Source organism: Ambystoma mexicanum, chromosome 14, assembly GCF_040938575.1.
Source record: "Ambystoma mexicanum isolate Mex_15411 chromosome 14, UKY_AmexF1_1, whole genome shotgun sequence".
Classification (NCBI taxonomy): domain Eukaryota; kingdom Metazoa; phylum Chordata; class Amphibia; order Caudata; family Ambystomatidae; genus Ambystoma; species Ambystoma mexicanum.
This window is the reverse complement of record NC_090940.1, coordinates 54,098,030-54,124,297: the sequence shown is the minus strand read 5'-3', so window position 1 is coordinate 54,124,297 and position 26,268 is coordinate 54,098,030. Positions and strand designations below refer to the sequence as shown.

Sequence of the window (26,268 nt, the reverse complement as noted above, 5' to 3'; positions counted from 1 at the left end):
GTGACCCGGGGAAGGAGAAAGTCCCTGCACCTCGCGGCCAGAAATCCCAAAACAATGGGGGAGGAACTGTTGCAGGAACTAATGCGAGCTTAGGGTGGGTTCATGCGAGCACTGCTCTGCGGCTGAAGACTAGAGCCAGCGGAGGCCCTGCAATGTGCAGCTCGTGCAGACCTTCCGGGTCAAAGATTAAAAATAAATGCGCTGCTGCAGTGTGGGAGGCTCTGGGGCGCATGCAGCGGAATGATGCGCGAGAAAACAGGCGCTTACACGCGTGCGTGCAGGGGGGCTGCTGCCCGCAGACACCGATTGAAGCATCTAAAAGGTGTCCGTGCTCCGCGGAGCGCCAGAGGGGCCCACCCAGAGGACACCGCGACCCGATCCGCGGGCGCCCGGCAGGCCTCGCTGGAGAGCGAAGAAAACACATCACAGCGAAGGAACCCCCCCCCCCTCAAATAAAACAATCGGAAAACAAAATACTGCCATGAAGCCGCCGCTGAACCTGTGCACAGCGTCCCGCGTGTAAACACGGCAAATGCAAGGATTCAGCCCGCAAAGTAGTACCTCGAGCCGCACCACCATTTTCTCCTTCACATGGATTATGATTTTTCGCTACCGCCCCAAAAGAGAAGCAGCCCAATAAACTTTAATCCACTGGAGAAAATATTGATGCTCGAAACTAAAATTATCCCATAGAGCCGGGGTGCGATATTTTGCTAAAGCTGGGATTTGGTTGAAAGGAGAGCGGGAGGGGAGAGTGCCAGAGATTCCTCCGCCGGCGCTGCGCTGCGGCTGCCTACTGCCGGTGCCCCTCCGCCGGAGCAGGTGGGCGGGGAGAAGGAAGTGCCGGCGCAGGGCGCCCCGGATTGGCAGAGGGGCGGGGCGATGCACCGTCGCGGCGTGCCCTGTGATTGGCTGCCTGGCCCCGGAGCGGCGAGAGCAGGCTTTGCTCCCCTCTTTACAGCCGCGCGAGTCGCAGGCTCTGGAATTAATTGGGAGCTCTGCCTGGCCGTGGATAGAGGGCTTGTTGTGTGTTGTTTAAGGCTCTGCTGTGGGGCATGAAGTAGTTGCGTCCCTATCGTGCACCCTTGTTGTGGTGATTGTGATGCCCGAGCCTCGTGTGTTGGCCCGAGCTCCATGAGCGACCGGTGTGCAGAGGCAGCAGCAGCCCAGCTGAGCCCCGAGCCCGCTCCGTGCTGCTCCCGCTGCTATTGCTGCAACTTTCTCTGAAGTGCCTCCTGCGCCCCCCCTCGCCCCCATCGGCTATGTTGGACATGGGGGAGAGAAAAGAAGTCAAAATGATCCCCAAGTCGTCCTTCAGCATCAACAGCCTGGTGCCCGAGGCCGTACAGAACGACAACCACCCCCCAACCCCGCACCACCACCACCACCACCCGCATCACCACCATCACCACCACAGCCAGCACCACCAGCCACCACCTGCACCGCACCACCGGCCCGAGGACGAGCCAGCCGACAAGCTCGCCCCCGAGCCCAGCGCCCCCGAACCCCTGGCTGACAGCGAGGACAAGGACAAGGCACTGGAGGAGAAGAAGGGCGAGGGGGCCAAGGAGGGTGAGGGGGCCAAGGAGGGCGACAAGAAGAACGGCAAGTACGAGAAGCCGCCCTTCAGCTACAACGCGCTGATCATGATGGCCATCCGGCAAAGCGCAGAGAAGCGGCTGACGCTGAACGGCATCTACGAGTTCATCATGAAGAACTTCCCCTACTACCGGGAGAACAAGCAGGGCTGGCAGAACTCCATCCGCCACAACCTGAGCCTCAACAAGTGCTTTGTGAAGGTGCCCAGGCACTACGATGACCCGGGCAAGGGCAACTACTGGATGCTCGACCCGTCCAGCGACGACGTCTTCATCGGGGGAACGACGGGCAAGCTGCGCCGGCGCTCTACTACCTCCCGTGCCAAGCTGGCCTTCAAGCGCGGGGCGCGGCTGGCCTCAGGAGGCCTGACCTTCATGGACCGTGCCGGCTCGCTCTACTGGCCCATGTCGCCTTTCCTGTCACTGCACCACCCACGGGCCTCGGGCGGCCTGGGCTACGGCGGCGGTGCCTCTGCCTACCCGGGTCACCCGGTACCCTACAGCTCAGTGCTGGCGGCACAGAACTCTCTGGGCGGTGGGCACTCCTTCTCGGCGGCAGCGCAGGGGCTGAGTGTGGACCGCCTAGTGAACGGGGACCTGCCCTATGCCACCCACCACCTGACGGCTGCCGCGCTGGCCGCCTCTGTGCCCTGTGGCCTCTCCGTGCCCTGCTCGGGCACCTACACGCTCAACCCCTGCTCGATGAACCTGCTGACGGCCGGCCAGACCAGCTATTTCTTCCCGCATGTGCCGCACCCGTCCGGCGCGCAGGCCGGCTCTACGCGCCAGGCCGCCCTCAGCTCTTCGTCCCCGCAGGCGCCCTGTGAGGCACTACGGCCCTCGCTACCCAGTTTCACGTCGGGTCTCTCCGGGGGTCTGTCAGACTACTTCACACACCAGCCACAGGGCTCGTCCTCCAACCCACTCATCCACTAGCGGGGACAGTCCCAGGACCACTTTCAGAGACCACGCAAGGCCAGGTATTTTTTACTCTACGTCTGTTCCGTCTTTAGGGATCTTTCTTACTCGGAGTGCCAGCCAGCCCTTGGCAAGGTGCAATGTGGACCAGTCCAAGCTCTTGGAATAATGACTCCAAGCACGCACTTCCATGTTTGCAGTATTATAAGTTATCATGGAGATGTCGCTTGATGCTCACCTTTTCCGCAAAATTAACAGTACGTTCATTTAAAGACAAAAAAGGCCTTTTTAATACAAAGTTTAAAATGTTCATTTGTATTTAAGCAGACATAATAATAAAACATGCCCAAGACATAATTTTTGGCCACTTGTTATTTTGTCCTTTTCCTTAAAGGAACCGTTTCTTTACGTTCTTCTTGTTCTTATCTTTAGACCAAAGATTGGGTTTTATGAAAATGAATTCACTGCAGTAATTAAAATCAGCAACTAAAAAGGCATTGTGTCAGTTTTCAGCACTGCCCGTCCAAATGCATCAGAAGGGGACAAAAATAATGATTGCCTTCAGTTTTGTGTTGTGTATATTTTGATGTATGTGGTCACTAACAGGTCACTTTTTAATGTAGTGAAATGTTAATACCTATTGTACTTACAGGTCGAATCTTGCAAAAATATGTAACATGTGTTGCGCAAATGCCGCACAAACTTGAGTGATTGTCATGTCGTCTTCAATTTCTTGATTGTGATACTGTGGTCATATGCCCGTATTTGTCACTTACAAAAATGTTTACTATGAACACACAGAAATAAAAGAATAGGCTAAATTCATATATACTTTATAGTTTTTGTCTTTTTTATGAAACAGGAGAATTGTGCATACAGGCACTTAAAATAATACATAGAAACTTCATCATGCTGCTTGGGGCCTTTGCTGCACCCACATCATTGCTCCTTGAAAACTCTTTGGACGCTTACATATTAGCACAGTACTTATTTCCGATGAAACGCATTGAGCAAAACCATTTGCAATGATTGAAGCAAATCACGTTTAATCCCGACGGCAAGGATGTCCAGTCCATTATCCAAAAGTGCAATACAATGACTGAAAGTCCTTTATTTAGTTTTCAGGCAGCTTTCCTCGACACAATGATGAACGACTTTTGATAATGTGTTACCCAGTGTTTGCACTGCACATATACAATATTACGGTTTAGCAGCTTGTATACCACCATCTGCTAAGCGTTATAAAGTTAGACATGTAAAATGTAGACAACTTCTAGTTCAAATATGCCGACCTTCGTTTACTACTTAGAAATCGTATTAAATCTGCTAGAAACGGGGTTGTTTCTGTCGGTGTACTCTCGTGACACCAACTATAGCACAATTTTGAATGGATAAGGCCATATTTATTTATGATTGGAAGGTGCATTAACCGGGTCTGCCCGTATCTGCGTGCATCAATGAAATGTTCACAGTGCACGGAGGGAATATCCGGTGTTACGAATCCAGGAAATTCCCCATCCAATTTTTCCGCAAGTTACGGAACCCAACGCGTACCTTGAAATAGCACATTGCACTCTTCTGTAAAGTGCAGAGGGTGCTGCAAATTGTGCAGCAGGTTATTTGACATGTTGGATGGTGTGCTGCTGAAATGCGTTTTTGTTATTTGGAATAAATGCTGTTAGTGGGGGGACAGTGTGAAGGGGATTGTTGCTTCCGAAAAGAGAGGAGCCACTCCGCTCGCGGTACTGTAATGAGTGCAGGGCCGATTCCCAGGCAAACGGAAGCAAAGAAAGAGGAAACAAAACTCGGCTGTGTAAAAGGATAGAACATTCACAGGTACTCGATCTAGCAGAACACAGTCCGTGTGAGAAGTAACACGTTAAAAAAGATAATGTTTCTAAATGATTGTGCATGTCTCTTGAAAAGCCACATTTCTAGGATGGACTGCGTGGAGTGAAATCACGTTCGTTTATTGGGAAATGAAAAGTTCTAGGATGAGGGATGCGGGGAGTTTTGTTACACTGCGCTGATGCCTCTGTCAGAGAAGAGCGTTGTGTGATGCACACGGGGCGCAGGGGACCTGGGCCGGCACATGCAGTTTAACAGGCTGAGCCGTTATCCTCAGAGTGACTACCAAAGTGCCCCGGTCCTGGAGGACCCCATCGGCCATTGTGGGGAGAGGCCGAAGGCCCTTGGTGACAGCTGCTTGCGCTGTAGCTCAGTCCCGTCCAGGTTATTTATATTAGGGATACGAAGTCCCCGTGCCGCGTAGACGATGTCCTGCGATACATACATTTTCTTCCAAAGTGAGCCGGTGACTTTAATCGCTAGAGAACAATTTAACTCTGCAACGTGGCACTAAGACATGCCGTCTCTATGCAGCGGCATCGTATACTCGCCTACGTATTTATTGTATAAGGGCCGTTGGCTATGGGGATGCAATGGCTCTGGTAAACCCTACCTCTTGGTCATTGGTTTGCGATCCATAAAAACAGTCGTTTTATTGTCAAATGTATGAATCTCGCATAAGGAATGCATCGCATTACAAAATGTTATAAATGTTGAGTACAAACAAATGAAATACTGATTTGTCCCAAAGCAGAAAACGACGACCGTGTTTTCCCGATAGAGCTCATGGACTGTATGGATGGCGTTCTGTAGTTGTGCACGTTGTGGCCATCTCTCTGCACACACCTGCCAGCGCTAGCCATGTGCATTGCTGTGTTGCGGACGTCCATGGCAGCGCGCCCGAGGCGCAGCGGGAACGGCGAGCCGTCTCTCTGGCGGGCCCTGTCTCTGGCTCGCCGTCGGAGTTCCCGGGCATCTCTCCCCCAGCACACGAGGCCTCGGAAACCAGGCGGGAGACCCGATCCACGGCTCACGGGCCCTACCGGGGTGAGTGGAGCGGGGGTTGCAAGGGCGCAGGGGTTCCGCATGTTCTGCCCCGGGAATGTACCGTGTGAATGTGCATGTTAAACGGGCCGAATATAGCATTTTAGCAGTACATAGGTTTGCAAATGTGACGCACGTTCCATGCTTCCCTCTTTGTGCTTTGATATTTTTTTTTATTGCCGAAACACCTTCCAGGAAAGGATGTCAAATAAGCTTTGTTTCCCTTTTCCTCTTAGAAGCTTTTCCTGGTGAAGTGCTTGAAGGCTCGGGAATGGCGGAAAATAAGTGACTGGCCACCAGCGAGGCGGTAAGTGTCACTCGCCAATGAACAGTCTGTGAAATGTGTGTAAAATGCATCAGACATTCTAACGTTAAATATCCGTGTGACTGCAAACTAGTCTGCGCTGATTTTCTCAAATACGAAAATATATGACTTACAAATGGGAAATCGGAAGTTATAAATAGCTAGCTTCTAGAAACATATTCATTACACTGAACACGGATACACAAACGAGGCGACTTGTTCTTCAATGATAGTGTGCGCACACACATGTGTATATATATTTTGCACGTTACTGTATGTATAGGCGGTCCTTATATATATATATATATATATAGGGCCTGATTGACGCGCGTTTATCAATCGGAAAGTCCCTTAGGAAAGCGGGTTGTAAATCGGGCCCAGCGTGTTGCGTTGGGCGGTTTGACCGTCCGATTTTTTCTTGGGGTGTTTATTGAGCGCGGACCTAACGGGTTTGCCTGGCACACAGCCGCAGTATACCAATATACCAATCTTAATTTGTATCGATTCAGTTCGGTAGTCAAAGGTGACATAGCTATTTTGCGAATGGTGTTATTTGGAAATGTAGACAAGAAAGGGCCAGAATCATTTCGCTGAAAACGCATCTGTTTCTTTTGGCTAATGTGATTGTGGGTGATCTCGTAGAGCGCCTTCTGCCACTATTGGAGGCCAATGCAGATTGCTTTTTCCGTGAGCTAAATGACAAGAGCCTGCTTTGAAATGTGCGCGGATTGTGTGATTCCAGGCTCCTTGTGTGCCGGCTCGGGCCCCTCGGCAGCAGCACGAGGGCGCTGTTGTCAAGCAGTAGAAAGCCAGGTTCCCGTTTGTCCTGCGTGTTCGATTTTCAGGTGGCAAGAAAATGGTCTCTATATTGTGCAGCGATTTTCCAGTCGATCTTTACTGTTTACTCAGTGTCTGTTTTAGATCCCAGCACTTAGCTGGCGCTTGATAGAATAGTTCTCTATGTGATAGCCATGCGCTCGCCCGGCCCTTCCTTGCTCCAGTGTCTTTCTGAGCAAGATGGTACGGGCTGGAATAGAAGCAGAGGCAGGCGGGGTTATTCTGTGGGCATCGCAAATCGAACAAAAGGAACTAACTGGGCGCAAGAGGGCCGAGTGACACTTGCAGATATGCACATTCGGTCGGCGCCAAAGGCAGGAAAGTGTGACCTTGGATTGCAAGTTCACTTTCGGAATCTCTGCTTCCGAAAGAATTCTACTACATCTCACATCCATTTGGTTTAATTTACGCCCAAGGCATCGCGGCATTTTAAACTTTGTTGTATTAACGTTATTTGAATTATTTTATAATGTACTTGTGCAAACACCAGCAACAAAGGGGCGAATGATCAACCACGAGCACGCTTTAAATGTCACCCTTTCTTTATCTGCGGAGTCCATCTCTCTATACCGCCCTGTTCATCTGTCTTCCTTATAAGTAATTCCAGTGCCACTTAGAAATAAAAGCGCTATTTTCACCCGGCATGGACTCTATCCACGTGCGTATTTTAAGATATTAAAACATACATAAACTAAATGCGCATGTACACACACAAGTTTAAAAAAAATCGTCCTCGTTTACCGGCTAGTCAGATTGCCTCGGCCCTTTTAAATGGGCTTTTTTGAGTTAATTTAGGCACCAAAAATCAGTTCAGTAGTACTAACATGCTTTTTGGGTTGCAGACCAGAATCTTATACCTGGAGAACTGGCCTGAAAACTATCGTCATTGATTGCACTGCCTTCGAGAAGCCCCCCCGACACCCCCCCCCCCCCCCACCGCCCCTCCTTGGAACAGGCCTTCATGATACTGGATTCGTGATCGCTAATTACATGGCTTTAGAATGAAGGTCGCGGCCCAGCGGTTCCCTTAAAATGCGAAAAGCGTACATTGAGTTGCTTTGGAAGTAGGCCATGATTTCCAGGAAGACAGGGCGCTGAGTGCATGTTCGGCGGGGTTTCACGAATGCTACACACATGCAACCCGTTTCGCCCAGGCTGGCGAGGTGTGGTGTGATGTGGGGAGCATGGCTCTCTTTCATACAATACCCACACTAGTCAATTACATACACTTCATACCCACTGATGTAATATTGGCGAGAAATGCATAAGGCCGGCAATATGACCATGGGCGCAGAAGTATCTGATCGTTATATGTTTGGAGAAATTGTGTAAATCTCGACGGCATAAATTCAACACTATATGTACTTTACACGTAATAAGTGCTGCATGCCTCACACCTGGCTACACCCCCCCCACCAACCTCAGTACTAGTTAACAACGTGTGTGCGCTTTTGTACACGTACTGTGGGCTTTATTCACAGAGGGTTTAACATGAGAAGCGCCCATTGAAAAAAAACGCCATGTGAATCAGACCTCGTGAATTATTCCAATCAGTACAAATCAAATTGATATTAATCGCATTTTTTGTCAATGTAGCGTCATTGTTTAAGTGCACTCCCGGACACATGCAGCGGCCTCACTCCACACACAGGTCACTGTTACATTGTGCTAAAACCCACAACAGCAAAGTCAGTTCCATTAGAACCCCACTACCTTTTTTGGTTTTTGTTCTCAACCCTTTCGCATGACAATAGGCCTCTGAAATTCCGCGTCTCTATGGAATTCGGGTCTCTCCTTTCGGGAATTATTGTCCAGCACACGAATCAACAATGAACGCTGGATTGGGATTTGCCTTAGTATAGAGTACACCCAAGAACAGGAAGGCATTGACATACATGGCCTGATTTCGCATTCAAAAAAGCGTATGTAAATCTGGCCCTTGAAGTCCTCACTTCAGTAGATATTCGTAAATTGTGTGAACAGAGCAGCCACAGCGCGTTACTTGCCCCTGCCCTCTGAATTGAGGAAAATAGCATTGAATAAAAAGGGCATCCTACTGGAAGCCAAAGAGAAGAGTACTTAGAGGACAGACTCCACGACCCCCGCATTCGCAAGAGCCAACAGCGCGGCCGCCCAGCCATCCATCCAGAAATGGGCTCCCAGGAAGCGAGGTACCGCAACTGCTTGGAGGGAGGGTGCAGGGGTCATCGGACTGCAGGGCCTTCAAATACCATCATAAATTACAATGCCCTTTCCCTGTGTGTGAAATGTGCATATCTGTCTTCTTGTACTGGGTCGGTTTATCATTTTCTGTGTGCCCCTGCCCTTTGCAACCTTTAATTGTATAATATAGCTCGCTGCCACTTCTTCCTGTGTCCCAGCTAATCCAGGGAAAGATTTACGGTGGTGACAGATAATCCGGGCTTGATTAATATCTCTACGGTGCTGGAGTGGCCTGAGGGTTTAGACAGACATATATTGAAAGAACAGTTCTTTATTGAGACGACAATTAGTTGTCTACAGTGAAGGTGAAAATTCACCTGAACGTGTCTTTGACAGCATAAGGAAAATCAGTGTACTTAAAGCACACATAATTAAATATGGCTAGTTCTGATTACACGCTGGAGCAGCACAATCGATTGCATATCTTCAATACGACAAGTGTTGTCTAGTTCCTTATTGATTTGTGTGTTTATTTATGCAGCGCGTTGGGTATTTCCTTACATATTGCTGCTCTTTTGTCTCACCATTACCTTAGAAGCATATCTTATCTGCCAGATCCATTTTGGCAAACCCGATCCCAGACTATTACTATGCAATAAATATAACAGATGACACAGACATCCCTTCCTTCCCAGCAATTAAGAAGCCGCTTCCAATTGAAACATCGCACTGCACACATGCAGTTCTCATTAATACAATCTAAATATTTTATGAAAAGTAATCCGAGATAGTTTCAATATGATATTTCGGGCTAATGGACTATCCGTTTCCTCCTTTTCCATCAAGACTAAGTTGCCTTGTTTAAAATCACAACAATAACCGCGTCTCTTGGGTTTACTAATGGACGCGATTCCGGGGTTTCATAAAAAAGAACAGAAATGGAGGCTACGCTGCTGAGCAACGATGTCTTGTGAAATGTGTACAGGTGTCACGCGAAATAGGTTTGGTCTATCAAAACACAAACTCAAAACGATATGCTTGCATTTTAAAGCACCAGCGACAAAGAACAGACTCACATTGTTAAATATCTCTCTCTCTCTCTCCCTCTCTCTCTCTCTCTCTCTCTCTATATATATATATATATATATACACACACACACAAACGTGTGCGTGCTATTGGTACACACGCAACTATTTTTCTGCAGAAATTACGTCACGCCATTACTTATTTCCTTAATGCACAGGAATTATACTTTACCCAATGTCGCGATTACTGTAATATCTTTATTTTACAGTCAGCATTGCGGTCTCTCTCAGACACACACGCACCATGTTATGTCATTTTACTGGGATATATATGCGCAATTCTTAAACATGCTACACACGATGCGGCTGTGATGTATGCTGGAACACTTCGGGTGTACCTGTATTCATTTATTTTCGTGAACTGAACATATTTATTTGCCATACTACGTGCTGTGTTGCACTAAACTGTGTGTGCGGCTAATTAACACGAACTCTCAAATCGTTGTGCTGCACATCATTGCAGCCCGCGTTTGAAGCCATTTGATGATCATTTACAGGCGTGGCATATTCAAGTGAAGTGGAGCTTCTAAAAGGACACAAACACACGGCAAATGGATTTCTCTCTCTCTCTCACACACGTGCATTACAGGCTGGCAGCGCCAGACCCTAGTGACACTAGTCAGTGTTTGTTATGGTATTTTTATTAGAGATATCTAGCCGTACGTTACCTTCCATTTGAAACCAAAAAATCTTGCCCATGCTTTACATTAAACTACGTAACATATGTTTCTGCAGCTCGTAGCCTATTATTGGGGGGGCGAGGAGGGGTGTCAGCTGACCCGATTCTACATTATGCATATGTCTCAACAAATAGAACATCATGCATTAGATTAAGAAATATTCACACATTTGTTTTTCAATGTGGAAATCCCGTTCAAAAACCCTCTGTAAATCAGGCCGATTAAAGGGGCAGAGGGGTGGGACATGTACTATAATGAATACTGTGCCCACCCCCAGACGGAAACATGTTTTTTCGAGCCCCCCTGCAGTCCGTGCCCTGTATTTGAATATACGTGTACATTCCGTGCGTGCAGGCCAGTCAGACGTAGGCACACGTAAAGGGTGTGGGTTGCCAGTACAGGCGCCCTTCTTCCTTATTCCACCGCTCTGGCGTAAGGTGCAAAGAAAGACATTCACATCTTGGTTGGCTCCTCAGAACAAATAGGTTTATGATTAGAAAGAGGATTTTCCTTTAGATTGTATGGGTCCGAAAGTTCTGGGCTGTCAGGTTGGGCGGGAGGGTTCCCTTTTCCCGTGGACACCACAACAGTAGCGGATGTAATTCCCTCCAGCTTGAAACGCCAATGTGAGAGTGATCTAAATAAAAAGATATTAGATCTACTTTTCTCAGAGTTAAGTAATGGGTGCTCGAAAAAGGATAACACGATCTGATAGACCATGTCGCCATTGTCATGTAGAGGTGGAAACCCGAACACACGTATTAGTTGGATGTGGATCTCTGACGCCCTTGCGTTTGTATTGGTTTAAAAGATTTGCTCTTCATGAAACCATATCAACGACAGATCCATTCTGGCATCGAATTTTAAATGCGCATCAAATTTCGCTATGTTTTGCTATTTTAGCTTTTGTAAATCAGGTTCTAAATTGTCATTGACGAACTCATGTTCTCGTGCGAAAGCTTTATTTGAAACCATAACGGAATTAGTAAGCGCATATGAATATTGCAAAAAGTGCAGTCGCCACTAGCCATTGGCTAGTGATAATTGCCTCTTGGAGAGTAAGACATACAATGTTTACTCCTGTAGTTGATATATATATATATATATATATGTATAATATATATTTATTTATAATATATAGCGGCTATATATATAGCAGCTCGTGGATTATTGTATTTTGTATGAACGTTTAAGACTTGAGTGTGGTTTTATTATCCAAGGAAATGGTTTAAACTTGTATCTATCTATCTATCTATCTATCTATCTATCTATCTATCTATCTATCTATCTATCTATCTATCTATCTATCTATCTATCTATCTATGTGTGTGTGTGTATGTGTGTGTAGGATAATCAATTTGAGCCAAGTCACACATTCCACAACGCCAACATTAGACACACACATACATTACTCTATAACGTTTGACATTCTAAAATGCTGCACCAATGTTCTCTACAGGTTCATTTATATGCGGGGATTAAAGATGAATTGTGAATTGTGCAACTTGGTGTCTTATGGATCGCGGGTGTGTGCATTCGTTTAGTCTTTTTCCAAGAAGCAACATTAGACATTCTGTTGAGTGATAGTTTCCTTCTGCATTGAATTGGATGGAAATATACATAACATGTTCACAGCGTTGAGACCATTGTATCACCAAAAATTGTCCGATTTTCGCAATTTGCAAACTATACACCACTGCACCGTAAGGTCTGTGAGCATGTGAAAAATGATGAAAATCTAGCAACCGATTTTGGAAAATGTGCTCTAAAGTAGTCCATGTAAAAACCTCCAAAACACATTATTCAAACGCTGAAAGGGGATGTGATAACTTGAAAGGTGCTACGTTGACAAGTCTCTTACCAAAAAAACAAAAACTTAAAGCAATCTTTCCAAATCCGGCGGCCAAGAAAGGTCACATGTTCAAGCAGAGGCCACTGATTTAGGTACAGTGCTAATTGAGGGCTGCCCAGCAGCACCCCCTCGCATCATGGGAGCCCGTGGCAAGTGAACGTGCCACTCGCCAAGTATCCCAATGCTGACCCTTAGCCCACACCTGCTTTCTTTTAGATTTCGGGGTGACGGTTAACCTCCCAAGAGGCACCTTTGAAACTTTAGACCCTACTCAATGTAGGAATTGCAGGAACAGACTATGTACAGGCTGTTCATATCATCAGGTTAGCATTTTGACATAACCTCCTACCCATGTTCACTTCTGTATCTCATTAGTCATACTAGAAAGTGGGAAGAGGGACCCGCATCTCAATAATACAGCATATCACAGCATATCGATCCCATGGAACACAGCGCTTCAGGCTTCAGAAAGCAATGTCGCATAGATCGATAAAAAGCCTTTACTCGTGGTAATAAAATCCCCCGCGAGTCCAGAAACAGCGCCCCAGAAACAGCGCGGAACAGTGAGAAATGGGCATGTACGCCGAAGAGGGGATTGCGCGAGATCAGCCACGAGGATCTCAGAATAAACAAAACAAGATTTAGGAAGTACCCAAACACATATTTCAGATATTTTTGTCGCAATAACTCATTTTACGAGTTTTGGGGGGAAAGCTCTTTTTGTTGCTAGGCACTATTAATTATTTGTTAACAACAAGTTCTCATGCTTACTGAATATTCGCTGATTTTATCATTTTATGCCAACACTTGGTTTCCAAATACCAGATTTCAATTTCTGGAAAAAATAAATCAGTTTGTTCAGCACGCATCAGCTTGTCATTTTCTGACCATTTTCTGCCCAGATGAGCCCCCATACCTAATGTTAATCTTTACTGAATACCTCCCCTTTCCTCAGTCACTTATCCTCTTCACTGCTGTTTGACACACATGCTCTGAAAGTGCCCCACCTGTATGTGCAATGGGATTTTTCAAGCGATTCTTTAGGATCCAAAGAATGGGGTTTAAGAATTGTGGGTATGAATGTACATAACACATTGTATAAGAATCCGCGCCATGCATTTTGCGGGGCGTGGGAGGCAGGGGGCACAAGAAGTGCACACCTGAATGCGCTTCAAAATGTGACTACGATGCTTCGCTGTCCCAGGTCTGCCCAGGTCAGAATCCTGACAGCACCCCCTTCCATGAATATCGGTGCATGAACATGTTTTGTCCGATGGGAGCTCGGCGAAGGAAACACAAATGCACTTCCAGCGACAACACTTTAAGGCCAGTCACAGCAAATGCGACTGGGGCTGTGTCTTGAGTGGAGGGCTGATCCCTGCCCTCTGCTCACGTGGGTGACCCCAACCAATTAATACACTAATGACGGGTGTGTGCTGGCCTGTCACTAATGTATTGAGAAGGGAGGTAACTGCATCCACTCACAGTGCTAGCCACACTTGTTTGTGCTGCCCCCCGCCCCACACAAGCCATAACGGCGTATATTTTCTCTTAAACAATTAACCTACTTCCCTTGTAAAGAGCCTCCTGGACATTCTTCAGTCCCCCCTAGGGAGGCCAGCCAGCCAGAAGCCTTGTGGAATCAAGGTCTTCAGAGTGGCAAACTGCAGACGCACAACTCGGAGTGTATAGACAACTTGCATTGTGCCTGTGGAGGAGAAACTGAATCTCAGTGCTGGCTTTCAGAAGTGGAGGTAGCGGGCTTCACTACACCAACCACAATGCATCAGCCAACACCCCTACATGTTTCTATCTCCAAAAAAACAGAGGCCTGATTTCCAAAAGCGTTGTACAATGGCGCAAACCCATTGAAAAACGCTTTGTAAATCAGACACAGACACATTTTTTGGAAATAAAGAAATAGAGTTAAATAAGACAAAGTCACAAATAAAATGAATTTTTCCAATGTTACAAAAGTATAAGTTGTCCTGAAATGACGGCATGATGCTATATAATAGATATAATCAAAGAAAGCATCTGTTTGCGAAATGTATACAAAGGTCTCAAATGTCAAACAACACCGATTTAGAAGTCCCATTAAAACTAACTGACCCTGATATCAGATGTTATTAAGGGTATATTCATCAACGAGTTTTATCATCGTTGATCTGCTTCTTTATCGGCGAATTGTTGGTATGAAAAAACTTCTAAGGCTTTCTGTGACTTAGAAATAGTGCTGTTATTTTGTGTAGTATTTTTCACGTAGGACCCTTAATCTCTATCTTTTACCGCATTTCAGCTTTTACATCACTTCTGCAACCTTAACTCCTTCTGAAAAATACATACTTGGGAAATATTGACTGCACTTGCATTATTGCTCATATCCGGAGGACAGCAATATAGTCCTCAGCACACGGTCTGGGCCCATGGAGCTGTTAACTTCATGAGGGCATAGCAATATGGCAATATGCAGCAAGTCAAACGAGGACAGTCAATATTTATTTATGAAACCCATTGCTTCTTGATGAAATCTGAAATCGTCCACAATGGCAGACGTAGGGGTGTATCCTGAACTGCTAACTATGCCTGTTCCGAGTAATGCGTATGTCAAAGATCACATGACCGCTTGGATGGTCACGTGCTTCATACAGTGAACAAGGGCGAAATGGCGGGCGAGAATTGTGGAGAGGGCGCATGATGGACACCTCTCATTCAGAGCCGAACTAGAAAAGGGTGTACCCAGGTTATATTGGCATTAGCTGAAAATTTAGCCTGTAAAATGTTGTAGATTTGACCAACCACATTAGGGAAAACTGAAGGGTTTCATACACACATGCGCTCACACACAATATGGCACTAGTATTTTGCCCTCTAATATCTTTAAGCAGTGGATTGGTGATGTAACTTCCACATTTTGGTAAAATAAGTAACACACAGAAATGGCAACATTCCTGCGAATTGAAGGAAATCATTCACAGTTATGGCAATGCACCCTGTAACCTTCCTGAAATGTGTAACTGTAACATGTAAGCTTAAAGTATTCTTGAACACGCACCCGGATACTCTCGGGTCTGGTGCGCGCTATAAATAAACAAACAAACATAATCCCAATGATGGAATTCTCCTGCTGTATGTGCATTTCAAACACGGAGGTCTTGGCTCGCGATGGAGCCCAGCTCCCCCTCTACTCACCCCGCCCCACACACACATGTAAATTGATTGTGACATTGTATTATACTCCCTAGTGTCATATATGTGCCTGCCATTGTGTGGCTAGAGCAGGTGGGTAGGAGGGATTATTCTCTTCTGGTAAAATGGCTCTGGGGTGTACCCATGTGCAGCAATTCCCCAAAGTATGGCGGAAAGAGGACAGGTTATCAGAGAAATGTCAGGTAGCCACAACTCAGGTGCCTCCCCCACCTATTAAGAAATTGAATGTGCACCGTATAAGGTAACATATAGCGCTCAGATTTATTACAACACACTGTAACGCAAACAACAATTACAGTAGTATTCTCCCCACCAACATATGCAGAATCTATTTTATTTGCATAAACACAAAACCTTCTCGGTCTTTCTGGGTGAATCACATTTTTCACTGAAATAATAGGCTCCTCTCCGTTTCTGAATGGCTTGGTATCATTAACGACACTACTAGGACTCATTACTTGTTACATTGTGTGCAGACTAAATGATAACTACCGCCAAATTTCAACCTGAATTATTCTTTTAGCAATCTTAAATGTTAATCAAAAGGGTTGAAGATGAAATTATTGTCACTCTTACTGCAATCCTAACAGATATGTTCAAATTACGTTCCTCTTAGTCCATTCTTTATTGATAATCAAACAGTGGGTACAGATCAGTACGCTCTGCAGTAAATCTTGAAAGATAATCAGAAATGGGTCTGAAACATCTCACCCTATGTGCTATCTTAAATTATAGCCACATGTGAGAATACAATCAATGCCCTCTTGGAAGCAATCCTGTGATAACCACAAATTGCATTAAAATCATGTCACGCTACGTGCTACCCGAATTGTTGGCCATAAGTGAGGTTCAAATTATGTCACCTTCAAAACAATCTAAAATGGAACTATAGGTTGGGTCGTTATTTCACACTATGAACAATTGTATCTGCTAGCCACAAATGAGGTTATCTTTAATGATACATTCATTAAAAGTAAAGACCTTGTCACACTATCGCCAGTCTTAAATTAGTACACATATATGGTTGAAAGCCCTTGATCTTAACCATGGCAAGCAATCAAACCAATAGACACGACGAGCAATGTAATACACTACATGCAATTGGGGTGTACATCAAGTCTAACATCCCAAATAATAATAAGTGTTGGGATTAAAAGATAATCACAGGAGTGTATCCTAATAGTGTTACAATGTGTACCTTGTTTAGCGTTAAAGCTAGGGCAGGTGGAAACACTACGCCATTCTAAGTGCAACTGTAATGGAAAACAAAAGCAGGGTTCAAATCTTGTCATCTCATCTACTATTTTATCGATTACTACCAGTGGGCTTCAAATCATGTCATGATGTGTGCCATCTTAAAAATCATGTGGGTTTCAAATCGTCAACCTACCTGCCATGCTTAGTAATAACCACAAGTGGGGTTAACATCATGTCCCTGTGTGCAATTCATTAAAAAAACAATTACAAGTGGAACTGGCATCACCTTTATCGTTGTGTTGCTTTAGTAACAGCTTTTAGTGGGATTAATATGATGCCACCCTATGTTGTATTTTCATTTATAACCATCGGCAGGATTCATAGCATATCTTCTTACATGCTATTTTACACTAAGGTTTTTTATATAGCGCTTCAATCTCAAGCGCCTTACATAGGACATATTTACATACATTACTATTACATACATTACTACATCAAGCAGGCTTCAATTCATTGCCACCATATGTGCTATCGTGAAGCCATAGCCACAAGTGTCCTTCAAATCACGTTATCTAATGTGCTATTTGAAATTAGAACCATACAATGAGATCAATGAATCTCCCCATATGCCATGTCAATGATGCACACGAGTGAAATTCAAATTGTATGATAAGGTGGGTCTGTTTTTTATTGGCATTTGTTATAGGCTAAATAGATATCCTGATGGTGTTTTTTGAATCACTGTAAGAACTCATTATAGCACCCACTTCACTTAAGAACAAGTAAAAAACAGAAAAAAACAAAGTTACTCACCACTGCTAGTCCATAGCCCCCTTTCCTCCATTCTTGTGGGATATTCTGCCCTTCGAGGCAAGACAGGAGCACTTTTTGATAGTATCAACAAATATTGTCTTTCTTGTATTGTTATGCCGAGCCAGTAGGTGTGGCTTTAGCCCCACATTCCTGAGCACCGTCCAGCGCATTGCCCTTCAGTCCTTTTCTATCGCCAAGTTTGGTAGACATATTAGCAATATGAGCGACCATTTTTAGATTGAAATGTGGGCGGGCGTATGGAAGAAAAGGGACTATGAACTAGGAGTATGTTAGTCACTACAGTGAGTAACTTTGTTTTACTCCTACATCCCGTCCCCTTTCCTCCATACTTGTGGGAGATTCACAAGCATTAATGCATAGACTGGGTGGATGGACAACTCCCTTACTTAAAGAGGTTCATAAGAACAACCTGACCGAACTGAGCATCCATTCGGGAGCAAAGATTGAGGCAATAGTGTTTACAAAATGCTGAAAGGCCCAAGTGGCAGCCTTAGCAATGGTTTCCCAATGAACATATTTTTGAAAAGCTAGCACAGCAGCTTTGCCTCGCACCAGGTGTGCATGGAATCCCATGGGGGCTCGTAGTCCCTGAAGTATTTAAGCTTCCGAAATGCAGGAGGTTATCCAGCAGGAAATAGAGGCTTTAGAAACCTGTGTTCCATTCTGATTCCCAAATGTGACAAAGAGATGAGAAGCGGTTCTGAAGTCTTTAGTTCTTTCCAGATAGAACTTTAGAGTCCTCCCAACGTTAAGGTTGTGAAGGACTGGTTAGGTGTCCAATGCCAGGTCTGGAAAAAACACTAGTAAACAAATAGATTGATTATTATGAACGTCTGAAACAATGTTCAGTAGGGTGTGTGTGGAGCACCAGCTTGTCCAGAAAAAGGTTCTTCAACTGAGAGAGCCTGAAGCTCCCCTATTCTTCTGGCTGAAGTAATGAGGACCAGAAAGGCCACTTTCCAGGTGAGCAGTTTCAACTCCACTGTCGCGATGGGCTCAAAAGCTTTATGGCAAACTGCACTGAGACCCCATTGAGGTCCCATTTGGCCTGCAGCGGCCTGACAGGAGGCAACAAGCGTAGAAGACCAGCAAAATGCTGTTTTACTAAAGGGTTCGTAAGGGTGAATGAATAAGAGTCAGTGTGAAGGTAAGCACCAATAGCAGACAAGTATGTTCAACATGACTGTATATGAATGCCTGTAGAAACCAGGTATATGAAAGAAATGATGCAGTCAATTGAGGTGCGATGAGAATCAACCTGGTTATCTATGCACCAATGCCAGAAGCAGAGCCATTTGCTCCTGTACTGAGCTCGAGTGGAGGGATACGCATATTCTCCTCTGAAAGATTGTACTGTGCTAGGGACCCAAACTCTGGAACCAGGCTGCCAAGCTGAGGGATTTTAGGGAGGGATGCCACACCCGCTACTCATGCTGATGCAAGAGATTGGGAATCTCGCCAACTGGATCGGAGGGTACACTGATGTTTTAGCTCTGAGAACCAGAAGCTGGCTGGCCACCATGGCCCTATGAAGACTAGAGTGCAGTTGCATGCTGCCCTCAGCTTCAACAATGCCCAATGGATCAGTGGGAGAGGTGGAAAAGCAAACACTGACATCCCGCCCCAAGACATCTCCAGTGCATCCCCAAGGGAGCCCGGACCCAGGCCTTCACTCGAGGCATAAAGCAGAAGCTTCTTGTTGGGAAGTGTTGCAAACATGTCTATGGACGGAAAGCCCCACTCGCAAAAGATACGGGACAGAAGGACAGAACTTGTTTAATTCCCACTTGTGGTTTGCTATGGACTGGCGACTGAGGGCGTTGACCGCTATGTTCTCTTTGCCCGGAATAAGCATTGCCTGCAGCCAAATACCATTATGTATTGCCCAAATCTGAATGGTTAGGTCTACTAGAAGCAGAAATGTGGTCCCCTCCTACTTTTTCATGTAGAACATTGCAACAGTTGTCAGTCAGAATTCGAACAACCTTGTTGGAGATACCGGGCAGAAAAGTTTTCAAGGCAAGAAAATGGCTAGAATCTCGAGGTAGTTGATATGGTGATCCCTGTCTAGGGAAAAACATAGGTCAAAAACCTCCAAGTGGCCCACCATTGTGCACCAGCCGAGCAGTGAAGAATCTGTTAACGTGACTTGAGGAAACGGCTCCAAGAATGGCGTCCAAACTGAAAGATTGGTGAAGTTTGATCACCTGCAGAGGTCACCTGTCATTTCCGGAAACAATGGAATCAATTGAGAGTCTGAATCCATTACTTGGGACCAGTTCTGTATGAGCGTTAATTGAGTGCGTCTCATTTTCAACCTTGCCAGAGGGAGGGCTAATACACAGGAGGCATTAGCCCCAGGAGCCTCTGAAACCACCACGCTTAACTTTGGGTAGAATTGAGGAAAAAGGAGGCTGTGTGCATTAAATCCCTCATGTTTCCATGGTCAGAAACACCTTGGCACTGACCATGTTCCATCGAAAATCCAAGAAAATCAGATCCTGCAAGACCTTCATTGATTGTTTTCTCCAGTGTACTGACAGTCCCAACTGCAACAGCAGCTGAAGTGGTAACTGCAAGTGCACCGCTGCTGTACGGGGACAGGGACTCCTGAGGAACCAGTCATCTAGATATGGATAGACATGGACTCCACAAAACCTGAGGAACACTGCTATTACAGCCATCATCTTTGTAAAGACTCTTGGTGCTGAACTGATCCCGAAGGAGATGACTCAGAATTGGAAATGTTCTTGCCGTACTGAAAATTAGAGGTATTTGCAGTGTTGGGGCCATATTGGTACATGTAATTATGCATCTTGAAAATCTACCATACAGAGCCAATCGTCCCTAACAAGGGAGGAGCGGATTTGCATGGGCGTGATCATCTTGAATCGCTCTTAGGCGATGTGAAGATTGAAATTGGACTGGTCCAAAATGGTGCGCAGGCCAGCCTGTTTGGGTTTTGGGACTGTAAAAATGCAGGAATACAACACCCCAGCCTCTTCCGCCGGAAGGACTCCTTCTACCGCCTTCAAGTCCAGAAGCTTCTGAACCTCGACATGGAAAGAGGTACCCTGTCTGATCTATAGGAGGATGGGAAGGAGGAATTGCCAAAAGGGGAAGATGGAAATCCAAACGGGCTATGGATCAAACCCATGGATTTTTCGTGATGGTCTGCCATGCCCCCCGGTGAGAGGAGATGCACCCCCCCCCCTCCGGAGTTGCATGCAACCACTCCAAACCAGAAGAAGCGGAGGAGTGGTAGAAAAAAAGGCCTCTGCTGCTTACAATGAGGTTCACTTGCTGTACAGTCCAGCTGACTAGTCTTGTGGGCCTGGATCCCCCAGAACCCTGACAAAAGATCTGTAGCAGAAATCTGACTTTTGGGGGAAAGAAGACCTTGCTGCTGGAGGTTTAGATAGGGCAAACAGCGATTTGGCAAATAAAGCACTAGCTTTGGTTTTTGCCAACTCCTCATCAGTGGAACGGTGGAAGAGTTCCTTGCCCTCAAAAGGTAGATCTAGAACCTTCTCCTGGACCTCCTTTGAGAATTTGGCTGCGCAAAGCCATGCTTGGCGGGTGATGTCAACATCAATCGGAAGGCCGCGCGTGGAAGTATCAACATGATGCACAGTGGCCTCCAGCAGATCCTGAGCCAGGACTATGGCATCAGACAAGCCGGTCTTGAAATCTTCAAGTCCGTCCAGGTGAATTAACTGCTCGAATTGTGAACGTTCTCTCCATAATTTTAGATTAACCGCAACAAGGACCACTTTAGTATTTGCCTGACTAAACTGAAGTGCTGCATTAGCAAAGACTTTCTTCCCTACCCCTTCCAAAACATTATTCTCCTTTGACAACACCTGGGAGGCAGAGGAGGATGACGACGAAGACTTGCATTGGAGGGTTGTGGCAGCAACCACAGTGGAAGACTGATGGGGGCAAGCAGTCAAGGGAATTTCTTCAGATGCCTGTAATTTGTAACAAGCGTCTATTCTTTTATTTATGTGTTGGCCCATATGTGGTTCAACCCAGATCCTGCAAGTCTCTGCTAAAATGTCCTTTTGAAGGAAAATGCCAGATCTTTCAGAGTCTTCAACTTAAGGGCCCCAGATAGAACCCCCACCTGCAACACCATAGGATCAGGAGTTGGAATGTCCAAAAAGGCTATAAGATCTAGCACCCTGTCATGAATCATCCTGATGGAAAAAGGCAGATCCTCTTCATTATCTTATACATCCTGCGCCTTCCTTTTGGCCGGATCATCAACAGGTGGAGTGGAGCGTTGAATGTTGGCAAGAGCTGGCTCAGGCTCCTTTGGTTCTGGAGGCCGCTCTGCCGGAGAGGAAGGAGGAGGCATTTCCACTGGCCTGGGAGGCGGTAGCGAAGGAGACATCTCCCTTGGTGTAAGAGGCTCTGATGGTCTGAGGAACATTTCCCTGAAGAGGTCTTTAAAGTATGCCTTCATAGGGTCGGAGTGCATCAGGTTTTAGAAACAACGGAACACTTTCTCTGAAGATGATCTCAGCTGTGGATTAGGAAGTGGACGATTAAACAGACTGCACCTCCACAAGTCTGTTGAGAGTGCTTGCCAAGAGGGTCCCCCATCCATGGGTCCACAGTGAAGAGGAAGAGGAGCCAACGTTGGAGGAAGCAATAGCGTTGGTAGAAGGGACCTTTGTGTATTTCATTCCAAAGGGGGATTGAATGGATTTTCAGGATGCAGACGGCAAAGATTTTGGCCTGGCATCTAGACCCAGCACTGACAAAATGGCTGACCCCGAAGGGGCCGACAAAATGGCTGACACAGTCGATGCTAGTTTAGGCACCATCTTGAGACACTCTGTGGTGACATGCGTCACAGGTCTGTCAGACACCATCGTGGGTTTGGCTGATATTTTAGAAGCCTTCAGGTGATCTTTAGCCCTCCTTGAGGGATCCATGGCAGAGCCAGTAGATAAGGACTTTGGGCGCTTGTCCAACCTATGCACTGCCTGAAGAGTACTTATTGGGCAACGTCTCTTTTCTTCAATGAAGTTCTGAAGGTGTACCGGAGGAAAGCAGTGGAAGACCTCTTCCCACCAGATGAGACTTCTTTTGAGTGCGCAGGCTGAGAGGAAGTCACAGTAGAAGCACGCGGCCCAGCGAGGGTCTGAACCCCGGCACTTGAGGCAAAGGATGTGAGGGTCCGCTGCCACATAGTGACGCACGCAGGAAGAACACGAGGCAAAACCCATTAATTCTGGCATATGTGGAGGAAAAGAACGCAAGAACACAACCGCAGTACTGGGTATGGAAGACAAACTTGACGGGTAATACCGCCAAAAAATACGATGCTAAGTGCGTCGGATCCTGACCATGTGGAGAAAAAGAAAGAAGGACGATGTTCTGGGTGGGCTCAGCAAGGTGGGGCAAAATCCACATGCGAAGGCCCCATGTAGAAATAAAAGAAGGACAATATTGTTGATGCTATCAAAAAGTGCTCTGGTCCCATTCCGAGAGCCTGAATAACCCACAAGTATGGAGGAAAGGGGACGGGAAAGTATGAGTAATGTAAGATGAAAGCAAGTGAGGATAGCATTTTTAATCATGGCACTTTCTTGGTACAGCATCGCCACTTCCCCTGCACAGTATCGATGTCTTACGTTGTATGGCCCTATTGTATACAGGGGTCTCGGTTATCTTTTCAGTCATTAGTTCCCTCTCCTTGTCTTCCCCCATTTTAGTAAATTCCAACATATATCTTGTGATTGAATTGTGAAAGCACAGTATCTGGGGCAAAATAGGTGTCCCAATATAAATCTCAGTTCCACACACCTCTCTGCTCCCGGCTACCGTGAAAGCCTATTCTGCATTCCTTGAGGGACATGTTTTCCAGGGTAATTCAGTTGGAACTTTAACAGCCATCATTTAGTTAAAAATTAGAGCAGCCCCCTTGCGCACCACCTCCCATGCACGCTTTTGGAGATTATTTTCCATATTTAGAATCAGGGAATCTGTTTTTCAAGGAACAAACTACGCTAACCCACAGCGAATTAAACTGCTGAAACCAAGCCATTTAGTTTCTATCTCTTAGCTCCATTTATTTAAAGTACGTTTACCTCACTTAAACACGTGTGGGGCTTCAACCCAGTTTGCTATATCAGCTGTCTTTTGGGGGATACCCCATTCAAGGTATTCACATCAAAGAGAATATTTGTGTGCTTAGCACCTGGGTGAAGTGATGGATGGCTATCATCGGGTAGACTACTTGAATGAGTCAAAGGCCTTCTAAGAACCCCAAAAGTGATGGCTTTTGCAGGCCTTCTTCCACGTCTTAATAGAAGCATTAGTGACCCCATCTAGCTAGATGTGCCCATTGAGGCTATAAACCCTCCCTGGTTTCATGGACCCCAGATTTCATTATGTGGGGGACCCAATCTGCTACAACGTTTGTCAGGATTTTCAAAACAACATTTTATATCCATTCCACCAGCATCTCAGCTTCGCATTCTGTTGAGTTATTTCAGTGCATATGTATAAACTGTGATAAAAGGTGTTATCATTGATCCCTGCCCTCTAATTGGGCTTAAGGCATGGCCAGCTTGAAATATAATGGTGACACACCCTAGTCACTTGTGGATTTCGCTGTTTTGAGCGTTCATTTTAAATGTTCAACCCACCCAGATTGTTTGGGCTTGTAGCAGTTAAAAATAAAATGTACTCGCTGTAGTGACTAATTCACTCCTAGTCCAAAGTCCCCTTTCCTCCAGACCTTTGGACATTCCATTTTGTCAGATAGTATTCAAGCTGTTTTGGAGCATCAAACATTTCTTGTCCTTTTTAAATTTTTACATAGGGTCTGGCTATGTCTCCTCATGGCCAATCTTTTTCCAACCGCTTAGATCGGCCCTTGACTGATGTCTACACATATTTTACAAAGGAAGGTGAGCGGTTGTATGGAGGAAAGGGCCTTTAGACAAGCAGTGCAGAAGTCACTACAGCGAGTAACCCTTTTCTACTGTTCCCTTTCCGCTATAGATTTTTACTTGCTTTATGAAGTTTGTTGCATGTTTCACACAGCCAAGCTTGCCCGCATACATCAGAACAAATGGCTACGCCTCTAACCAAGGTGTACACATGGTCGCCCACACTGAACGATTAGTTGGCTAACTCACCTTTAAACTGTTCGAGGCAGTCTGTTGGGATATATTGCTTAAACTCAGACAGGCCTCTCTAGGGCCTCTGGTTGGCTCCTGCCAATGATGCCTCAGAATTATTTTGTCAAAGCTGCATGGCAAAATGTGAAAAAGCATTCTTCCCTATAGGCTCCAGGGCCTTTACAAAGGACAGAAGAGGTGGTATATGAGGAGGAGGAAGGTCTCGAGATGTGGCCACTTCTACTGATGAGGATGGCTGAGGGCAGGGAATTAAAGAGACTTGTTCCATTGAAAGTAGCATATAGTGCATATCTACCTCTTGTTTATTGGTGTAACTGAATGGGTTTTACCCACATTTTACTTGCCTCCAAGAGGACTTCTTTTCCTAACCCAATCTGAGTTTTCAATGTTTTGAGCGAAAAAAACTCCTGCCAAAATGCCTGCCTGATGGAGATGCTTTAGGGAGGGGGAGATTTTCAGGAACCCCATGAGGTCCATCAACCTCTCGTGGAACACTTGTGCTAGCGACCCACTTTTCTTATTTCCATCTTGTACCTCTTTGTCATCATCTGGATCTGAGGGGGTCTTTTGAATCGGGTGCCTGAGGTTTCGGTTTTATCTATTTATTTCCTTTATTGTGGGATAATTTTATTTAAAAAACTTTTCACAAATCAAAATACATTTCTTAGAAGAAGAAAAGAAGAAATAAAGATAAGAAAAGAAGAAAGGGAGAAAAAAGAAGAAGAGGTCTAAAATAAAAATCATACTTTTGCATAGTTAAGATATTAAACAACGATAAAATCTAAATGATATTTCTCCGGAATGGATCATTTCAGCAGCATATGTCCAATATATTGGAGATCTTCCTCCACAGTAGAGTGAAATAAATTATGCACGTTTCACCCCTTCCACTCAAGTACAAGTCCCATCCTTCATTCGTTTTTTCTTCGTCTGACATATTCATAGCCAGCTGTGTCATTAGTCTCGGTGACCCCGAGGTTTCACACTCAAACAGGAGATGTTTTACTGTTTCTAGAGTCGCCATCCCACACAGTCGACATTCCCTGTTTTGCCTTGAGAGGCCTTCCCAGGCACCCACGATCTCCCTGGTCTTGACAGTATTACATTTCAATTTGATGTAGTCCCAGACCACAGAGTTACCTATGCATTTCCGTATGTATGCAGGTGGTGAGTTCCGATGCTGTTTGTGCTGAAGGAATTGCAAGGCATGGATTTTGTCAAGATTAACCATTGAATGCTCATGGCAACTCTCACTCAACGATGCCTTAAGATGTGTCTTGAAGGTGCCCAGCATCATCTCTGAAGTTGAGACACCTTGCTGTGACCAGCGATTCACGAGGAAGTTAAATTTAGCTAGGTAACTCTGAGGCATTGTTGCAGTAAACATAGTCATTACTATGTGAAACAGGTTCATTAGAGACTGAGCTGGAGCATTTGCCAACTTCCAAGCCGTGGTCAGACAACTAAGTGGAAATTTTGCAGCTATGGGCAGAACATTGAACTCTAGATAAATCATGTCAATGGAAGACCACTGAGG

At 45.6% G+C, this 26,268-nt stretch overlaps 1 protein-coding gene and 1 long non-coding RNA gene across 3 annotated transcripts in view; both read left to right on the top strand.

The window, feature by feature from the left end:
- Positions 1-219: 219 nt before the first annotated feature.
- Positions 220-2,873, top strand: FOXG1 (forkhead box G1). The gene has a single exon (XM_069638508.1). It carries the CDS (start codon positions 1,263-1,265, stop codon positions 2,532-2,534), a length of 1,272 nt encoding a protein of 423 aa, XP_069494609.1. The 5' UTR covers positions 220-1,262; the 3' UTR covers positions 2,535-2,873.
- Positions 2,874-4,488: 1,615 nt separating this feature from the next.
- LOC138527242 (uncharacterized) overlaps positions 4,489-26,268 on the top strand; it is a 188,532-nt gene continuing 166,752 nt past the window's right edge. The window contains exons 1-2 of one of the 2 annotated variants that reach the window (XR_011283822.1): positions 4,489-5,411; positions 5,645-5,715. This is a non-coding gene — a long non-coding RNA (uncharacterized lncRNA). The remainder of the gene's footprint in view (positions 5,412-5,644; positions 5,716-26,268) is intronic. The other variant, XR_011283821.1, reaches the window with a different exon arrangement.